The 18,496-nt window shown below is 42.1% G+C and overlaps 1 protein-coding gene across 6 annotated transcripts in view; it reads right to left on the bottom strand.

The window, feature by feature from the left end:
* Nucleotides 1-18,496, bottom strand: part of LOC119861876 (synaptotagmin-like protein 4) — a 67,771-nt gene that overhangs the window by 2,132 nt on the left and 47,143 nt on the right. For 5 of the 6 annotated variants that reach the window (XM_043492359.1, XM_038417604.2, XM_043492356.1 and 2 more), the window contains 7 exons: nt 18,326-18,495; nt 16,115-16,217; nt 14,104-14,265; nt 13,164-13,242; nt 12,032-12,131; nt 6,822-7,027; nt 335-1,785 (listed from right to left, as the gene is read on the bottom strand). In XM_043492359.1, the coding sequence (XP_043348294.1) occupies nt 1,640-1,785; nt 6,822-7,027; nt 12,032-12,131; nt 13,164-13,242; nt 14,104-14,265; nt 16,115-16,217; nt 18,326-18,495 (966 nt within the window). In that variant the 3' untranslated portion in view covers nt 335-1,639. Of the gene's footprint in view, nt 1-334; nt 1,786-6,821; nt 7,028-12,031; nt 12,132-13,163; nt 13,243-14,103; nt 14,266-16,114; nt 16,218-18,325; nt 18,496 lie in introns of those variants that run through there. The other variant, XR_006274250.1, reaches the window with a different exon arrangement.

Raw genomic sequence — 18,496 nt, 5'->3', positions numbered from 1 at the left:
CTGACCTGTTTTTTTGGTAAGCTGAAAGTCTGTGGTAATTTAAGATCGGTGTTTAGGTAAACAATTTCCTTTTTTTAAAATTTAAGAGCCACAAAAACCAAAAAAAGGATCAGTTTTGAACCCTTCAAAAAGGAAAACAAACTTCAAATGTTTTCATGATTTCTCAACGAGCTCTACTCATACCTAGAGAAAATTTTTTGCCAAGAGTAACCACTCTGGACTAGGCAAGTAGGATTCTGTTTAGTGCGGCACTGCCCCTAACTTATAGTGTGTGTGTGTGTGTACGGCTACTCAGACCATGCTAATGATAGGTATAAGGAGATCATTTGGTATCTGAGGGAAATGGTTCTATTTAATCAGAACATGTACATTTAAAGAGGAAATTACAAAGCTGCATTTAAAATGGTTGCAAAATCTCTACTGATGTGCACTGGATAGATGCAAAATCCCCGAAAGCTACTATTTAATGATAACTCCAGCGTAGACCACAACTTGTTGACATCAGTCGAGAGAAAGGAAGATCAAAGAAGTAGCCAGAGGTACAGGGAGCAGTGGGAGATTTTGACAGCTCTTTTTACTATGTAACTTGTTTGTACATACTGAACCAAAGTAAGGTCATGGAATACTTATCTTTCCCATCAGTTCCAAAAATCTCTCTCCTTTCCTTGTTTTGTGGCTGCAGTTTTGACCTCTCTATACACCTCATCAGGCTGACACAAAAGCTGCTTGCTACATATCATAATTTCACCCTTAATATTTTATATACACAAGGCATTTGAAAGAACTGATTTGGCCCAGCAGTGATTTAATCATATTTTATATTTGGCTGAGTGCAACCTAATTTATATTCCACTGCAGTTTTCCTTTAAGTAAGTGACTTGCCCAAGGTCACAGAGGAAGTTTGGCAAGGCTGGGAACAGAACCTATATCTACTGAGTCCTGGGCTGGTACATTAGCTGCAAGACCATCATTCCTCACTTCCAAATAAAAGTAGTATGGAATTAAATTTGTTGAATTCTTCTCTGATATCTTAGTCATGTTGCTACATTGTCTGCTCCAAACAGTCCTCTTTCTGCAGGTTCACCTTGGATCTCAAAGCAATCTAAAGTGGATTTTTTTTCCTGAGTCATAGCCACATTATAATCAGTGATGGATGGCAAGGTCCCATTCTGAGATGATGCTTGCAATGCTGCATCCAGTATGAAGCGTACCACTTGAAAGGGAATATGGATAATGCCAAGCTGCAGCTTTATTACAACTGTCTCACTGCACATAAAAACAGCACAAAATCCAGTAACAAAAAAAACCCTGTATTAAAAAATATATATATATTTACACTTCTTCCCTGCCAATGTACTGGGACTAATGAAATCTAAGAGTATATAAATGATTAACAAAAGTAACCAATGTGTTTTCTTGGCTTTTTGCTAAAATCAAGCATAGCATCACTTTAGCATCTTCTAAAGCCTCTACTGGGAGATTAACACCACTTAGCACCTGCCATCTTTAAAGCACAATGCAATCATTATCTAATTAACCAGACACCTGTGCAGATAGGGGAGAGGCTCCATTCCCTGGTCATGGGGAGCTTCCAAATTCTAATGAATATGCTCATACTTTTAATTGTACAACAGAAGTTTCATTTCAGTTTCCTCCTCCCTGCCAGTGAGCGCAGCGGCAGTGATCCTTCAATCCATTCATTGGAGGCTGACATCATTTCCTGCCAAAAGGCCACTTCTTCCTGCGTGGAGTCCATCCAGTCCACGGAGATACCGTAGCTAGTGCCTTAGAAAGAACAAGGACATGATCATGGCAAGAGCTGCAGAAGAGGTTTCTTCTAAATTTAAATGTTCTTGCATGTAATCTAGTCCTTCATTTTATGTTTGTATTTAATATACACCAATACATGCTACATTTTTTATTTTAATGTATGATTTGATTATATTTTGCTAGCTATTTCTTTAAATAATAAGGAATGGCCTAATGGGTAAAAATTATATTAGCCAGAATTTGTGTCTGGATTGATTTTTAAAGCTGTAATAGATTTGAGGATTAATAATTTGTTGTAGGTTTAGCATTTTAAAATAAGTATATAAAAAAGCCATAATTGTTTTCTTTTGCATTGCAATTTAATTTTCCTGTTCAAAATGTTGTGTAAATTAGTTCTGTTTTGTATATAAATATACAACCCCCCCACAAACAAATGTAAAAGTGCCAAAAAGCTGCAACACACCCCTATTAAAGCATTTAAAAAAGGAAAATTAACAACTCTAAAAACAAAACAAACATATCAATAAAAACAAAACAATCAAAACCAGTATAAAATAACTCCCTAAAAATTAATAAACACAATAAAAAAAACCCAAGAACTCAAACAACAATTTATTACAGCATAACAATGCAAAACTCATTGGTCCCAATTTAAAAAAAAATTATATAAACAAAGTGCCTTGCCATAAAACTTTGGGTTTGTCCTGCCAAGACTTCCCCAAAGCATCATGTTGCAACCTAGAAAACCTGACTCTTCCCTACCAGTAATCAACCTAGCTGACCACTGACTAATCCAAAGTCTAAACCAATAACTAATCAACAACTAGCAGAACAGTATGTGTATGTAATTAAATGCATATGCTAATTGTTGTATCTTCAATAAATGCAGTGTATTGCCTTCTCAACCCCCCCCCCCCCCCCCAAAAAAAAATTCCATGAGCTGCTTATAAGCATAATAAAGAGCAAAAAAAGGCTAATGGAGTAAACATGAAGCCTTAGCTGGAATACCATGTCCAGTTCTTGGTGCCATACTTTGAGAGATGTGGGCAAACTAGAGAGAGAGAGCGCAACAAAAGTGATAAAATGTTTTTTTAAAAAAAAACAAAACCCTGACCTCTGAGGAAAGCTTTAAAAAAAAAGCTTGGTATGCTTAGTCTTGAGACAAGCATCAGAGGGGACCTGATTAACAGTCTTCAAATATGTCAAAGGATCTTATAAAGAGGATGGCGAACAATTATTCTCCATCTCCACTGAAGGTAGGACATGATGGAATGGGCTTAATAAGCAGCAAGGGAGATTTGGGTTAGATAATAAATGTTCTAACTATAAGGATAGGCAAGTACTGGAATAGTTTATCAAGGGAGACTGTGCAGTCCTTGTCACTAGATGTTTTTAAAAATCGGTTAGACTTTTATGACTGTCAGATGGTCTAAATATACTTGGTCCTGCCTCAGCATGGGGGTTGGGTTGAAATGGACTAGATGGCCTCTTGAGAGCCCTTCCAGTCCTATATTCTATAACACTGCCAACCAGATAAATGTCTGAATTTGGACCAGATCATATTGGCAACAATGAAGCCTGAATGTGACTTTTATATCTTGTTTATTAGCTTGTTGTAGTTGCATTTCATAGTTGAGAACTTCATAACACTCTTGGTGACATGTTAAGAGAGAAAACAGAGGGTGTGCTTGCAAGTCCCACACTGTTAAATAGGTCTGAGGAAGATCTTCCAATTGCTACAAATGTTTTCCAACAACCCCTGGGGACTGTTCATCCTGTATTATAACCCATTGAGACTTCCTCTGCCTCTTCCCTCTCAGCAAAGGCCTCCTGTAATAATTTCCTGGTCTAATCACAAATGAATACAGTTTAGAGTTCTTTGAGTTATACTTGTTGCACTTTGTATTTTTCTACATGAAAATGTTAATCTGCCAAGGCCTAAATATGCGACATGCTGCAAGCTAACCCACAATGAGCACCATCAGAAAAAGGCATAGAACAGATTTCAGCAGAATGGAATTCATTTCTTTAGTGTCAGTAATATTGATAATCTCTGCATTAGGAGGCACTATTGTTTAGGTCAACTATTTGTGTTTAAAGGCAGGAGGACTGGGATAATAGAGGGGAGAGTGTGCTTATAAAATATGCAGATGACACCAAGCAGTGAGGAGCCATATGCACTTTGGAGAATAGGATTAGAATTCAAAATGACCTTGACAAGTTAGAATCTGTCTGAAATCAACAGGATAAATTCAATAGCAACAAGTGTAAAATACTTCACTTAGGAAGGAACCACCCACAAACAAATGCACAATTAAAAAATGGGGACTAACTGTTAGCTGGCTGTGCTGCTGAAAAAAATCTCGGGATCACAAATTGAATAGGAGTCAACAGTGTGACAAAGTTTCAAAAAAGGCTCATGTCATTCTGGGGACTTTGAACAGGAGTGACATATGTAATATACAGGCAACTCTACTTGGCAATGGCAAGGCCTCAGCTGGAGTACTGTGTCCAATTCTGGGCACCACACTTCAGGAAAGATGGGGGATTGGAGAGATTCCAAAAGAAAGCAATGAAAATAATAGGTTAGAAAACCTGATCTATGAGGAAGAATTAAACATCTAGGCATATTTAGGCTTGAGAAAAGATTGAGGGGGTGACCTGATCAGAGTCTTCAAAACATATGAAGGGCTGTTATAAAGAAGACAGCGATCAGTTATTCATGTCCATTGAAGGGAGGACAAGAAGTAATGGGCTTAATCTGCAGCAAGGGAGATTTGTTAAATATGAGGGGCGGGAAAAAAAACCTAACAGTATGGGCAGTTAAACTCTGGTACACGCTTCCAAGGGAGGCTGTAGAATCCCCGACACTGAAAGTTTTTTAGAATTTGTTGGACAAACACCTGTCGGGATGGTCTAGATCGACTTAGTTCTGCCTCAGGGCAGGAGGCTGGACTGATGGCTCTCAAGGTCCCTTCCAGCCATTCATGTCTAAGATTCTGTGAAGATCTCCCCCCTGAGAAGGGTGGGGGGAGTAAGACTGGAACAGAAGCAAAGAGGCAACAAAGGACAACTATCCAAGTGAAGGGCAGCGAAGCAGTGTGTCAGAAAACACAATTTCTAATGGATGTCCATATAGAAATCTTGGTACAGAAACTCTGACATCTATATCTCACCCTGTGGGTATCTGGTCTCTTTAGGAGCCACGCTGGCAGAATACATCAGCATATCCCTGACTTTAAGAGTCATAATCCTGCTGAAATAACACACTTGAAGTTGGGCACAAGTGTAAGTGCTTGCCTGAATTGGGACCTTAGACTGTAAACTTTGAGACAGAGATGGCCAAACTGGACAGTCTCTACGTAAAAGAATGAATGGACACAAATCAGACGTCAAGAATTATAATATCCAAAAACCAGTTGGAGAACACTTCAATCTCTCTGGTCACTCGATCACAGACCTAATAGTGGCAATACTTCAACAAAAAAGCTTCAAAAACAGACTCCAACGAGAGACTGCTGAATTGGAATTAATTTGCAAACTGGATACAATTAAGTTAGGCTTGAATAGAGACTGGGAATGGATGAGTCATTACACAAAGTAAAACTATTTCCCCATGGTATTTCTCCCTCCCGCCCCACCCCCCCACTGTTCCTCTGATATTAACACGGCTGCTACTCTGAAACCTCTGATATTCTTGTTAACTGCTGGAATTAGCCTACCTTGCTTGTCACCATGAAAGGTTTTCCTCCTTCCCCTCCCCTGCTGCTGGTGATGGCTTATCTTAAGTGATCACTCTCCTTACAGTGTGTATGATAAACCCATTGTTTCATGTTCTCTGTGTATGTGTATATAAATCTCTCCTGTTTTTTCCACCAAATGCATCCGATGAAGTGAGCTGTAGCTCACGAAAGCTTATGCTCTAATAAATTTGTTAGTCTAAGATGCCACAAGTACTCCTTTTCTTTTTGAGACAGAGACTGTCTCTTAATATGTTATATAGCACCTAGCAAAATGGGGTGCCAATCTCAGTGGGGGGCTGTTGGCACTACTGTGATCCAAATTAATATTTATGTCCAGCAGACTATACTTTTCCATTTTGTGCTTTATTTCTAGCTACCATAAACTCAGCACTGATTGTGCACCATGAGTACCCAGTGTGCATCCAATGCCATTGTAAGGTATTCATTATTGGTCTGTCTTGTAAATTTCAATATATTGTTATAGAGGGAGTTACCTGGTAGTGCTGATGCTCATTAAGAAAAAGAACTTGTGTAAGCACTATTCATTCAATGAAGAAGTGCTGTACTTTACTTGGGGGAGCTGTTGCAAAAAGAAGGGGAGTTTCCTCTTTCTCAAACTAGAGCCAGTTCTTGCGGTAGAGTTGCTTCCTAGGATCCAGGTATTAGTGCAGACCTCCCAACAATCCCAGGTTTTGCAAGACTGTCCTGCTTTCACCTATAAAACCCCCTGTCCTGGTTGAAATGGCTCTTCGCTTGCTGGCTGGCTGGGCTTGACTCCCTGCTCCAAGCATTGCAACCTACTTCCCCTCTTCCTGTACTCTCTAATGTGCTCCTTGCTCTGAGACCATGTCTGCCTCCCCACGAGCCTTTCCTGGCCCCTGTCCGAGCCTGGCACATGCTCAGAATGTTGGAGCAGAGCCCAGCCAGCCCCTCACTCCAGGAGTTGCTGCGTCAGGGTGAGTGCAGCATGAGCTCTGTCTGCAACTCTCCCACCCTCTGGGGGCAGGTCCATCCCACTTTAGCCCATGAGAACAGTGGGAGGGATATTGGTGTCTGGGCTGAGATCCCTGAAAGAGGGGTTTGCCAGCATGCCATTTATGACCACCTCTGACCTAGGACTGGTGTGTGCATGTAAATCAAGTTGCACTTGGAATACACCCACACTCCTTGTCACTGACGTCTCCTCCAACATGAAGCAGACCTAGAAGGCCCCATCATGTTCTATGGCTTAGTAGAGCGGCGACAATATTCAACAAAATTTAGTTTAAAGAAAAAAAATTCTCCTGACTCAAATAAGGATCCATTTACCTGTCCCAAGGCCCAGCCTGATCCCTCCGAGGAAGTGATTGGTTAGTTTTTCATGATCCCACAGAGTCAGCTCAACACAGGCATCTTTCAGATCTTCTGTGTGGAACCCATCATACACAATAGTGTGATTAAAAACAGGGTTTGGGTCTCTTTTAATAACTCTGGTCTTCTGGTAACTCTTCTTACTGGTGTCTGGAAGCACATAGCTTAGAGAGGAGGAAAAAAAATCATGTAGAGTTAAACAATTTTTAAAACTATTTTCTGGTTTTGTTTTTTGGAAAGGATGGATCTGAACAAAATTTCTGGGTCCACAGACTCAATTGTGAGCTTAGGGGAAATTTGGTCTCAATTTAACAACTAGTCTCTAGAGACATTAGAATAGTCAAAAGTTTTAAATGAAAGACTTTGTCATAAGATCCCATCTTAAAAGCGAATGTTTTCATGAAGAGTTTTCTCTATTTTAAAATTTGATGATTTTGGCAAAGATTTGGTGAGCATTTATAAAAATTATGCATTTTTATGCATTAAATTTGATTTTTTAAAATAAACAATGTCTTGAACTGACATTAGTACAAGAACCCCATTACTGTGATACTTAACAATAATCCAGTACCAATCCTAATAATAGTTCTGGACCACATCTCATCATAAATTCTAAACAAGACTGAAAGTCCTACAGGATCCAACCCTAACACAAACCCAGGGATTCCTACAAGAAATACACCCAAGGGTAGCATTGGTACAATTACTGGCCTTAATCCAAAACGAACATCTACTGGTCCCAACCCTACGCCTAGCATGGTGAAATATACCACGGTTAGAGGATCCCCATAGGCCACAGCCCTACCCTAGGTTGGGCCCTGTTCCAGCCACAACCCTAGATCACAGATCTCTTCCAGTCCCAATCCTAACGGCTCTAATCCAAACCCTAGCCTGGAAAGCTCTACTGATCCAAACCCTAACCATATCCCAGAGAGCCCAACCAGCCCCAAACTCTAATCCTAGCCTGTCAAGCCCAACCAGCTCCAAACCTAATAGGCCAGCAAGCCCTACTAGCTCCAACTCTGGCCCAGTGAGTCATACAGTCCCCACCCCTGGCCTTAGACTAGCGAGACTTACCAGCCCCAACCGTAACCTGAGCCCAGGGCCCTCTGCTGGCCCCAACCCTAACCTGAGCCTAGGGAATCCTACTGGCTGCAAACCTCAACGTATGCTGGGGTGATTAGGGCTAGCCAGGCCAGGGTTTGTGTTGCAGTCAGTCAAAGGCCCCACCTCTAATTCTAGCTCAGGGCCTTGTATTAATTTAGATGGAACATATGGGCCCAAAGGGTTAAAGGTGTTAAGGACCTTGTCATTGTCCAACATTAAAGAAGGTTTGGGATAGAGAAACCTCAGCCTGCTTAGTATCATGGCAAACACCTTTAAAAATCCTTTAAAACCATTTATTAAAGATACAGAAAAGAAGGAAAAACAGTTAATGCAATTGAAATGTAAAGTATTAAACAAGGCTTTCATTTTAACACCATCCCTTGTTCCCTTTCCCTTTAGCTAGAGAGATTTTAGAAGGACTATCCCTCTTAGTATCTTAGATGGTAACTGTCCTTTTTGGGGAAGAGAGAAGAAGTTAGTAGAGTTGGGCTGGAACGGTCATTGCTGTTATTAAAGTCTGATCCTGTTTCCTAGAAGAAAAAACAAGATGAATGCAAAAAGAGGAGAAACCAAAAAACACCAAAGATAGAAAATGTAGCTTCTGTTTCTGGCATTGATTCTTGCAACCTCACAGCCAGAAAAAACACAGGCACAACACACAGTCTTACCAGCAACTTTGAGATTGGCAAACTTGTACCAGCATCAAGCTGGTTAGGGCACTGCTTTTAGCAGCTTCATTCTGCTCACAGGCTTACAGAAGTGTTGCAAAATATACAGTCTTAGCTGACTAAGCTAGACTCTTACCAGACAGAAGGAAAAAGGAGAGGGATAGGAATGAGAACAAAGGTGGGGAAGGAAAAGAACAGAAAGAAGGGGGACAAAGTCTCACATCCCAGTTGGTATTCAGGATTTAGCTGAAGCCAGCAGAGGTGGGGATGTCATTTTTCTCCCTCTCTGACCCAGTCTAGTCAGGACATCTTTTAGGATTAGGATTAGAATAAAGAAGGTCTGGGGTCCCAGGAAATGGTGGGAGTGGCAGGCATGATGGTGAAGTTCACTCCAGTAGCCAATTTTTCCTTCCAAAAAATTCTTTAAGGATCCCTCCATCCCCAATGGAATAGCCCATCCTTTCACTATTTCGTCCACTCATTAGGCCTAATTTCTGACACATCAATTTTGATTTTCAGTCTCACATGGTCTTGTTTACCAAGCATGATCTTAACACAGTCCTTGAGTTATATCAGTACGCCTTTTTGTTTGGAGCAGTTCAATCGGTCTGTCTTCCTTTTGCAACTTTCCCCATCAACATTTGCTGCTGCAGGTTATTGTGACACTTCATGAACTTTCACTTATTGTGAGCTCAGCTGTGAACAATTAGCATAAATCTGTAGGCCCAACTGTCACAACAGCCCTCTGCCAGCCCCAAACCTAACTGTAGGCAGGCAAGCCCATAGATCCCAACCTTAAACCAAGCCTGAGCCCTCTGTCATCCATCCTCTGGGACCCTCTGCTGGCTCCACCTCTAATCCTAGTCCTGAAGCCATTGCCTGCCCCAGTCCTAATCCTTATCATAGCCCAGGGCCATTTTCTGGCCTAATTGTAGCTGGGCGAGCCCTTCAAGTCCTAACCTTAACCCTAGCCTGAGGCCCTCTGATGGCCCCATTGCTGACCCCCAACTCTATCCCTTTCCTCAACTTTAACCCCCGTTTGGGGATCATATCCTTACCATTCCATCAGCTCTACCTTCAACCATTCAAAAGTCATTATTTAAGCTAAAAAAATTGTGACATTGGACTTAAATTCATGAAATTAAAAAAATATATATATTTGGTTTTCTTCTATTTGTCATCTTGTTTGGGATTTTAACGTTCATGTGTTCACACTTGTCTCCCCAACAAGTAGGCTAAAAATCTTTCATTAAGAAAAAAGCAAGGTAAAATTCTGTGTAATCACTTTTATTCGGGAGCTAGGGCTCTATAGAAAATATTTAAAATTGTGTGTTTTGGCAGCATTCCAATCAACATCAGCTCAAACACTTGCCCCAGAGACCCTTAACGGCAACTCACATCCACATCCAAGGTGCCCTACCAACCATGAACCTAGGGGACCAACCCCTAGTTGAATGACACTTATGATTTCAAACCTTAAATCTAGTCTGTGGTCCTCAACCAGCCCTATCCCTAACTCTACAGTACCCCATACCTTACTTGAAGGCCACTTACAGGCTCCACCTTAAACATAGTTCAGAGACAGAAATCCTATATGACAACATTAACCTCTCCACAGTCAAACCATAGCTTGGGCCCCCCAGTTTTGCCCTTACCCAGGGTCTTGAATTAGGCCCCAAGTCAAACCCTAACTCAGCAACCACCACCAGTTCCCATGGTAACCATTCACCCATAATCCTGGGTACCTAACAGCTCCAGGACTAACCCTAGTCCAGAGAACTCTACAGGTCCCAATTCTCACCCGATAGCTCAAGGCCAGCACTGGTCACAACACATTTAACTACTATCCTGGCTACTCCAACTTGTTCCAATTGTAACCCTGGCCTGAAGACCACTATCAGCCCTAACTCCAACCTTATCTGGGGCCCACTCACATGTCCCAACACTCACCTATCCCTGGGCTACAACTGGCCCCAATTGTAACCCTAGCCCATAGACTTGTCAGAACGGTTTGAAGGGAAATGTTGAAAACTGCTCTTTTTTCCATAAAACAGATAAAATTTGAAAAGCCGACAATATTTTGGACATATTTAATAGATTCATAGATTGTTAAACTCAGAGGGGAACACTGTGATTATCTAGTCTAGCCTCCTGTGTAACACAGGCCAGAGAACTTCCCTGTATTAGTTACTGTTTCAAGTCTCACAGTTGTGTTTGAAATAGAACACATCTTTTAGAAAAATATCTCATCTTAATTTAAAAATTGCCAATGGCAAAGGCATAGAACCCACCACAATCTTTGGTAAGTTGTTCCAATAGTTAGTTACCTTCACTGTTAAAAATTGCAACTTATTTCTAGTTTAAATTTGTCTATCTTATTACAGACTGAAAAGCCCTCTATTACCAAATTTCTGTTCCCCATAGAAGTCCTTCTAGTCTGTAATCAAGTCACTCCTTAACCTTCTCTTTATTAAGCTAAATAGATTGAGCTCCTTGAATCTTTCACTATAAGGCAGGTTTTCTAATCCTTTAAATCAGGGCTCTTCTCTGAACTCTCCCAATTTTTCAACATCCTTCTTAAAATGTAGACACCAGAACTGATGCAGTATCCCAGTAAAGCTTGCACCAGTGCCAAATACAGAGGTAAATATAGCCTCTCTACTCTGACTCTACACTCTCTTTTTATACATCCAAGGATCACATTAGCTCTTTTGGCCACAGAACTGTACTGGGAGCTCATGTTCTGCTGACTATCCAACATGACCCCCGCCCTCCCCAGAAAACACAATACTTCACTCTTCCCCATCTCAGCTGCCTTTATAAATTTGAACAAGTTTTGCTGAGACCAAGACTGAAACTATGGTTCTGTACTTTATATGCTTATGTGATGATTAGAATGGAGCAGCCACGCTGTTTAAGTATATCAATCTTTCACAGAAAAAGGAGCATACAAAGATAAGCCTCCCTTACCTCCGTGTGTGTGTGTGTGTGCGTGCGCATGTGTGTGTGCGCACTTTGATACACAAAATTCTCAATTTTGCCTGAATGCACAAGGTCAGACCCAGAGGCCCTCTCTCCATTTTTACTCAATCCTCACTTAGGCAAAACTCCCATTGATTTCAGTGGAAATTTTGCCAGAGTAAGGACTTCTGGATTTGCCTTATGGTGAACAACAAAAGGCAATTCACTCCAGATGATCCTAGAGAACAGAGCACTGCACCTAAGATAGCATGCAGCTATTTATAGTGCAAAGAACTGATGCACTGCTAGGTATGACCATTAGAAGAAAACACGCCTCCAAAAAGATGTCTCCAGGAAGGTGTGTGTGTGAGCCCTGCATCTAAACTAAGATTTTCCCCACTTGTGAATATGGGAAAAAGCTCATACAATTACCATTTCACAAAGGAGTCAACTCCAGAAGGGCGCAACTGTGGGAGGTCCTTGCTGTCTTTGACCCAGATATGAACTTCCCCAGATGAAGGATTCTTTGGACCTGCCATTTCAGAAAATAAAACTGTTTTCAATCAAGTCCTAATAGTAGTCAGCAAGCAGAGGAGCAGCTTCCTTCATTAAAGTGTGAAGGGGTGGATCCAGGGCCCAACTCTGCCCCCTACTTCCCACAACACAGAATAGCTAGATACCAGTTATGCTGGTGTGCAGCTGCTTATCAGCTTGTTCGTCCCAATGAAATATTCCTACTAGAGACATTAAAACAGCACTTCCTCTCACGGGCCAACAGAAGGTGCTACACCCCCAGAAGAGCCATTTTATCAGGACAGTCTGGCTGTGTAGCAGCTTGAGAGGTGGAGACAGTATGTGCTCACAGGCAGAGGCACTGGCAGGACTGAAAAGCTCTCTGCAGCATGGAAGAGAGAGGAGACATCTGATCTGCATTATTGAGGGGAGATGGCAAAAGAGTACATGGGTATGTTCTATCCTCTTTTCTGCTCATTTCATCCTAAATCTGCTGTTGTCCTAGTGCTCACCCACACTGCTTCTTCCCACTTCAGAGAAAGATTTCCTTTGGACCCTATCAGAGGTCCAAGCAGACTATAGTCCCCTGGCTAATGAATGTTTCCTTTTGTTACAGAGCCTCTGTACAACGTTTCAGCCTGCAAGTGCCCCTGTCCTGGGAGTTCATCTCTGCCCAAGACTAACGCAGAACGATTTCCATCCCCTTTCCCTCCATAACACCCCATGTTGCAGCGACCAGCCCCCATGGTGGAGAAAGTCTAAACAGGGCTCCATTCAGAGCTTGCCAGCATGGCTGTCTTAAAACTGTGGGCAAAGTGCACTGATGAGTGAGACCAAGGCTCCTGTCTAACCCGGAGCTGAGCACAAACCATACACAACCTGCAAACTGAAGTACAAAGCACCTGCGGCTCTTTAGTCACGCTAATCACAAAGACTATCTCTTGCTCTAATGAGATTATCCTTTAATCAGGCCTTAAATAGACTGGGTTGCAAGCTGCATGCCCTGTAGGCACAGGCAATATTTATTCTTAATGTATAAAATATATTTTACCTAAGCTTCCTGGTGGGACATATTTAATAGACAGATTCATCACTCCTCGATGATCCACACCATTAATGGCAGAAAGGCTCTGAAAAAGAAAGATCCAAGATGTGCTAATACAAGCGCATGTTTAGCCTAAAATACACTGCAGCATTTACGAGCAGTAGGGATGTTCAAACAGATAGTCCTAGGTATTCATGGCTGGGGCAGTCTGTTCCCGGGGGAGGGCTCTTCACTCTGAGGCTTTGCTTCCTCACTTGGAGTGTGAGAACCCAAAAGCCCAAAATTGGTTCGTGATTTTATTAATCAAGTTTGAGACACATTAAAGGGGCTTGATTTTTCAGAGGGCAGGTGTTCATCACTTTCTGAAAATCAGGCCTCTTGAAAGGGATCTCAAACTGGGCATCTCAACAGGGAGGCACCAACAAGTCCATCGTCACTTGATATCCAAGTTATCTGACTGTCAGGGTCTGCAATGCCTAGTTATAGAAGGAAAGAAGCTGTAGCCTTGAGATGTTCCAATAACTTTCTCCTCCATGCAGTATGTGAAGAAAACAGAGAAATGGAATGACACTTTTTGTTTTGCCTTCGTCTGGACCGCCTTCCAATTAATTTCCAAGTGCAACGTAAGCTGTTGCCTTCGACCTAGAAATTGCCACATGGTTTGGGCCTTGCCTCTCTACCTACTTGGCAGTTAGAGATCAGATGAGGCACTAACAGATCCCAGGTTTCCATTGGGCAGTTACAGTAACTTTGCAACGAATGCCCCACTCTGGCCCCAAAGGCCCCATTTCCAGGTGGAGCGCTGTGTCCTTTCTTTGGCACTGTGCCATTTTGTCAAGCTATTACTTAAGATATTGAGTTCTTTAATATTTTGATAAAATATTCACATCAGAAATTCTCAGTCATAATTAATAAATTAGTAGGATACCAGCTGAGACATACTTACCCGTGGCTTCAGCATGTACCAGTTGAGTTTCTTGTTGCTCCAATCCCAGCTAGCTAGGTCTATTTCTATCTCTCCCAAGAAGCTGTTACGTCCTAGTGGGTCATTGTGCCACACGGAAAGATTTAATTTTTGGATCAGCAACACCATTTTCTCTATTTTATACTAGAGAGGAGAAAGAGAGGGTTGGACTGCTCAAAATATTTTGCTTTTGTCTGAATGTTAAATATAATTTTAGGATAGACCTAGCTTTTTTTTATCATTGCAAACACAAAATAATAACCTGTCTCAGTCTAGCCCAAAGAAAGAAAGAAAGAAAGAAAGAATCTACCGAAAACAAACCAAAAGACACCCACTCAATGCTTATTTCAAAGGATTGGGCCCCCTTCTTTGGAAAATTATAAATCCCATGTCAGCCTAGCCTTGTGCTGCTTCATACTTGATTCGGATATTGCTAATGCCTTTTTCTGGGAGAGGGAAACAATGACTTCTGTTTTTATAAGGATGCCCCAATACATTTATAAGAATTATTATAAATGATTTTTTATTTTAATTAATCCTTAGAGCTCTCATCAGTAAGATCATAGTGGTGAATGCCACATATTCCTATGTTATGAATGGTAGCCAGTGCAGGATAGAGGAAATAAATAGCTCAGACACAGCTGGTCACAGGGGCTCTCAGAACTCATTAAAACTCCCTCTTCCAATCCCAACCCTAAGCATTCAAAAATCATGAGTCAGTCCTCCCAATAAATATATATAAGATTAGCTTTAAAAGCCATGAGATTTGTAGAGAGAGAATATACATTTGGGGGTCTTTTTATTGGTCCTCTGCTTTTATATTTTCAAATTTTCCTTCGCAACCAGCTAAAGTTTTTTGCCTTTAAGAGAAAGCAGAGATTCTCATATTATCACAGACCTCCAGCACCTGTGGCTTTAAGAAATCCACCGAATTATCATGAGTCTCATGATAAAGTCGTGAGGGTTGGCAACATCTCAATTCTCTGATTTTGGGAATTAAGAAAGGTTTTAGCTAATCGCCACTTTTTTTGCATTTGTTTAAAGTAAGTTTGAAAACCTCTTGTTCTTGCAAAGAGCCTTGAAAGTGTAACCCAAACAACAGGGCTGGATACCGGCCACTGATTTTTCCAAAAGATCTGAGGTTATCTGCAAGCCACCCCTTCTCCTTCCCTACCCCGCTCCTCCCCAGACTTTGGGGTCTGTAAAACCCTCACACACAAGTCCCTTGAAATTTTGGAGGATCCCAGACCTATTTATACAGTGGGAACAGTGCCACCCTGGACATTACTGACGGCACAAGGGTCACTACCACAAGCTCCCTCCAAGCCAGTACCTACACATGAGCAGGGTCCTTTGCTAAGCTGCCAGTGTTAAGAGCAGAAGGGAACCAACAGATCTAGTCTGCTTTCCTGTATATCACAGACCAACAGCACCAGCCAGCACCCCCGCACAAAACCCAACCACTCATCCCAGTTTTAACAGGTCTCACTCTGTGGTCTTGGTCAAGTCACTTTACCTGTCTTAATTTCCTCAGTCCATGAGGGTTTAATAATAATTACCCACCTCATAAAAGTGGATGTGACACTTCAGTAGTTACCATTTATAAAGAACTAACATTCACCAGAATGCACACAGAAAGTTAGTTTTATCCAATGTTGCGTTTGTGAGCTGAATAGGCCTTCTAGTTATCTATCCACATCACAAAACCCAATATAGTATCCTTGCTGGCAGCCTCACCCTAGAGGTCAAAGCATGAATGTGCATGGTGGCTGGGCTATCTTCTCAGTCATGGAGGTAGCCTGCTTAGACCAGGGCAGGGTGACATTGCAGGGGACACCAAGCTTGAGGGCCAGATCCAAAGAGGTTAGGAGTACCCAGAATTCTGAGTGAAGTCAACAGGGGCTTGCAAGTGCTCGGCACTTTAAGGATCAGACCTGGTGTTGCCAGCAAGATCCAGGTGTGCTAGAATAAAGCTCATCAAAAATGTTCTTACTCTTAACACTTCGTTGTAAATGGGATTCACTGTTCTCTTCTTCACCGAGGTTTTTCTCTTGCCCATTCTAGCTTTGTCTGGGAGCAGGTAAGTTTTGACATACCTGGAAAAAAAAAAGAACTCCAGCTGAGTAACATTCCACACTGCAATGCTCCAACAAACGGGAGATTTCTGAACGGTTACATGGAATTTATGCTAACAAAAGACCTGCAGTTGACAATATGGAACCAAAACTAAGAAACCGGTTAGAATATTAACTTGGCTTCTGCATGAAGTTATAAATCATTCAGTGGAGATGGATGAACTCTAATGTAACCAGAAGCAAGTGGCTCCCCAGCCAATATGTAAAACTGGTAATGATTTAGAAAGCATTAAAGACCATTTTCTGTAACAGTAAATGGGGTAGTGGATCAGCTGTCATACCGTAAGATATCTGTATGTGCAAGATCACAGTGACATTGTGCACGGGTGAAATAAGAGAAGACAGGAGGAGAGCTGGGATGACTCAAGGGGACTGAACCTGCCACCATGTTTGAGTCCGAACTGTGTTGGTGGTAATCAGAAGCTATCACCGTCTGAAACCATCCAATTGCTAGTGGAGAAGCATCCACAACAGAAGAACCATCCTTACAATTAGGACTAAAGTGCTCTTTTTTAGGGATTCTCCACAGAGAGGCCAAGCATTGATAAGGCACAAAATGGACACAGAATATACCCAAAATATACTGTGAAGTTCCATCCTAGACAAATGCTCTATTATCTGTATTGATCTCCAGCAGACTTAAGGTGAGGGATGTGAGATCTTCTGAATGCTTTATGCTTTGGAAATGCCTGTCTAGCTTGTCATGCCAATACAGTTTTTGGAATTTGCCTGAGAAAGGAACCACCCTTTTGCTCCCAGAAGTAATACCTCCAGGTCAGGATTATGGCACATAGGTGTGAGGGAAATTTGTAAATTATTGCTTGGGTGACAGAGGATGATCACACAGATAGGGTACTGGATTAATGGACCTGGGTTCAATTCCCAGCTCTGCTTCAAACTCCTAGTGAAGTCATTCCGTCTCTGTGCCGCAGCTCCCCATCAGTGAAATGGAGATTAATAATTCTCCCCTGCCTCACAGGATAATTTATTAATGTTTGCAAGTCATTCAGATACTACGGCAATGGGGCCACATATGCAGATAGATTTCATTTCAGTGTATGGGGCACCTCTACACCAAAAGGAACGTACACATTTCTAAATTCAAAGTTTGCTACTGCAGTGTATTACTTGTGCATCACACCAAAGGTGTTTCTTAAAATTTCCCCCTCCCCGCAAATTGTACTATGTGTTTTGTCCTATGCTGTAGATCCAGAAGACATCCACTGAAGGTCCTATAAAGGTAACAAGGGAGATTATCCTTTTCAGCTTCACATGATGGAAAACTGTCGCGGACATCCACAAATATGTGTTTGCAATGTTGTGATGGGGTTTTTGCCACTACATGCCAAAGGTCTCTAAGAACCAAAATAAACAAGAGTCTGATCATAAGGGTATCATACACCCATCTAAGTTTCCTCTAAGCTGCACAACAGGCTATCAAGCAGGTGGGGAGAGGTGCCTCTCCCCCAGTCCCAGCTTCAGAGCTGCTGCGGCGAGAGAGGGCTGGGGGGGAGTCCTGTCTCCCTGCCGCAGCCCTGGTGCAGCTTGCACCCCAAACACCTTATCCCTGGCCCCACCCCAGAGCCCACACTCCCAGCTGAAACCCTCATCCCCCATTGCACCCCAACCCTCTGCCCCAGCCCTGAGCCCCCTCCCACACTCCAAACCCCTCAGCCTCACCCCTGCCACACCTCACCACCATATTGGTGCACATAGCAAAATTCATTCCGCACATGGATGTAAAAAATTAGAGGGAACATTGGCACCCATATCCCCTATTGTCTTCAACAGGAATTCCAGGTGCTCAGGCCCTGGTCATGACCAGGGCCTGAAGTTTCAAAACCCCATTCAAATTTAAGTCAGTGGCAAATCCCTTATCAATTCCAGTGAGTGTAGGGCCGGTAGCCAGTAAGGCAGTACTGCCAAGCCAACGAGAGAAACCTGGAGGAGGGAGGGAGGAAACCAATACATTTCTAAACAGAAAACATTAAACAGGTAAAGCAAGAATCCCCTAGGGAAAATGATCAGGCAAATTAGAAATAAAACCAAAACAAATAAGCCTCACTCACGGGTCAGATCTGCCTTTCTTCTCATCCACCACAGCCAGGTCCTTGCACTGGGAAACATAAATCTGGAATTCTCGGTTTTTCTCATCATAATCCAGAGCAAACTGAACAGTCCCTTGTGCATCCACACTCCCAAAATCACCACTGTAGACGCTGAGAACGCTACCACTTACC

This window comes from Dermochelys coriacea, chromosome 9 (genome assembly GCF_009764565.3).
Source record: "Dermochelys coriacea isolate rDerCor1 chromosome 9, rDerCor1.pri.v4, whole genome shotgun sequence".
In the NCBI taxonomy this organism is placed as follows: Eukaryota; Metazoa; Chordata; order Testudines; family Dermochelyidae; genus Dermochelys; species Dermochelys coriacea.
This window is presented reverse-complemented; position numbering and strand designations above follow the sequence as displayed.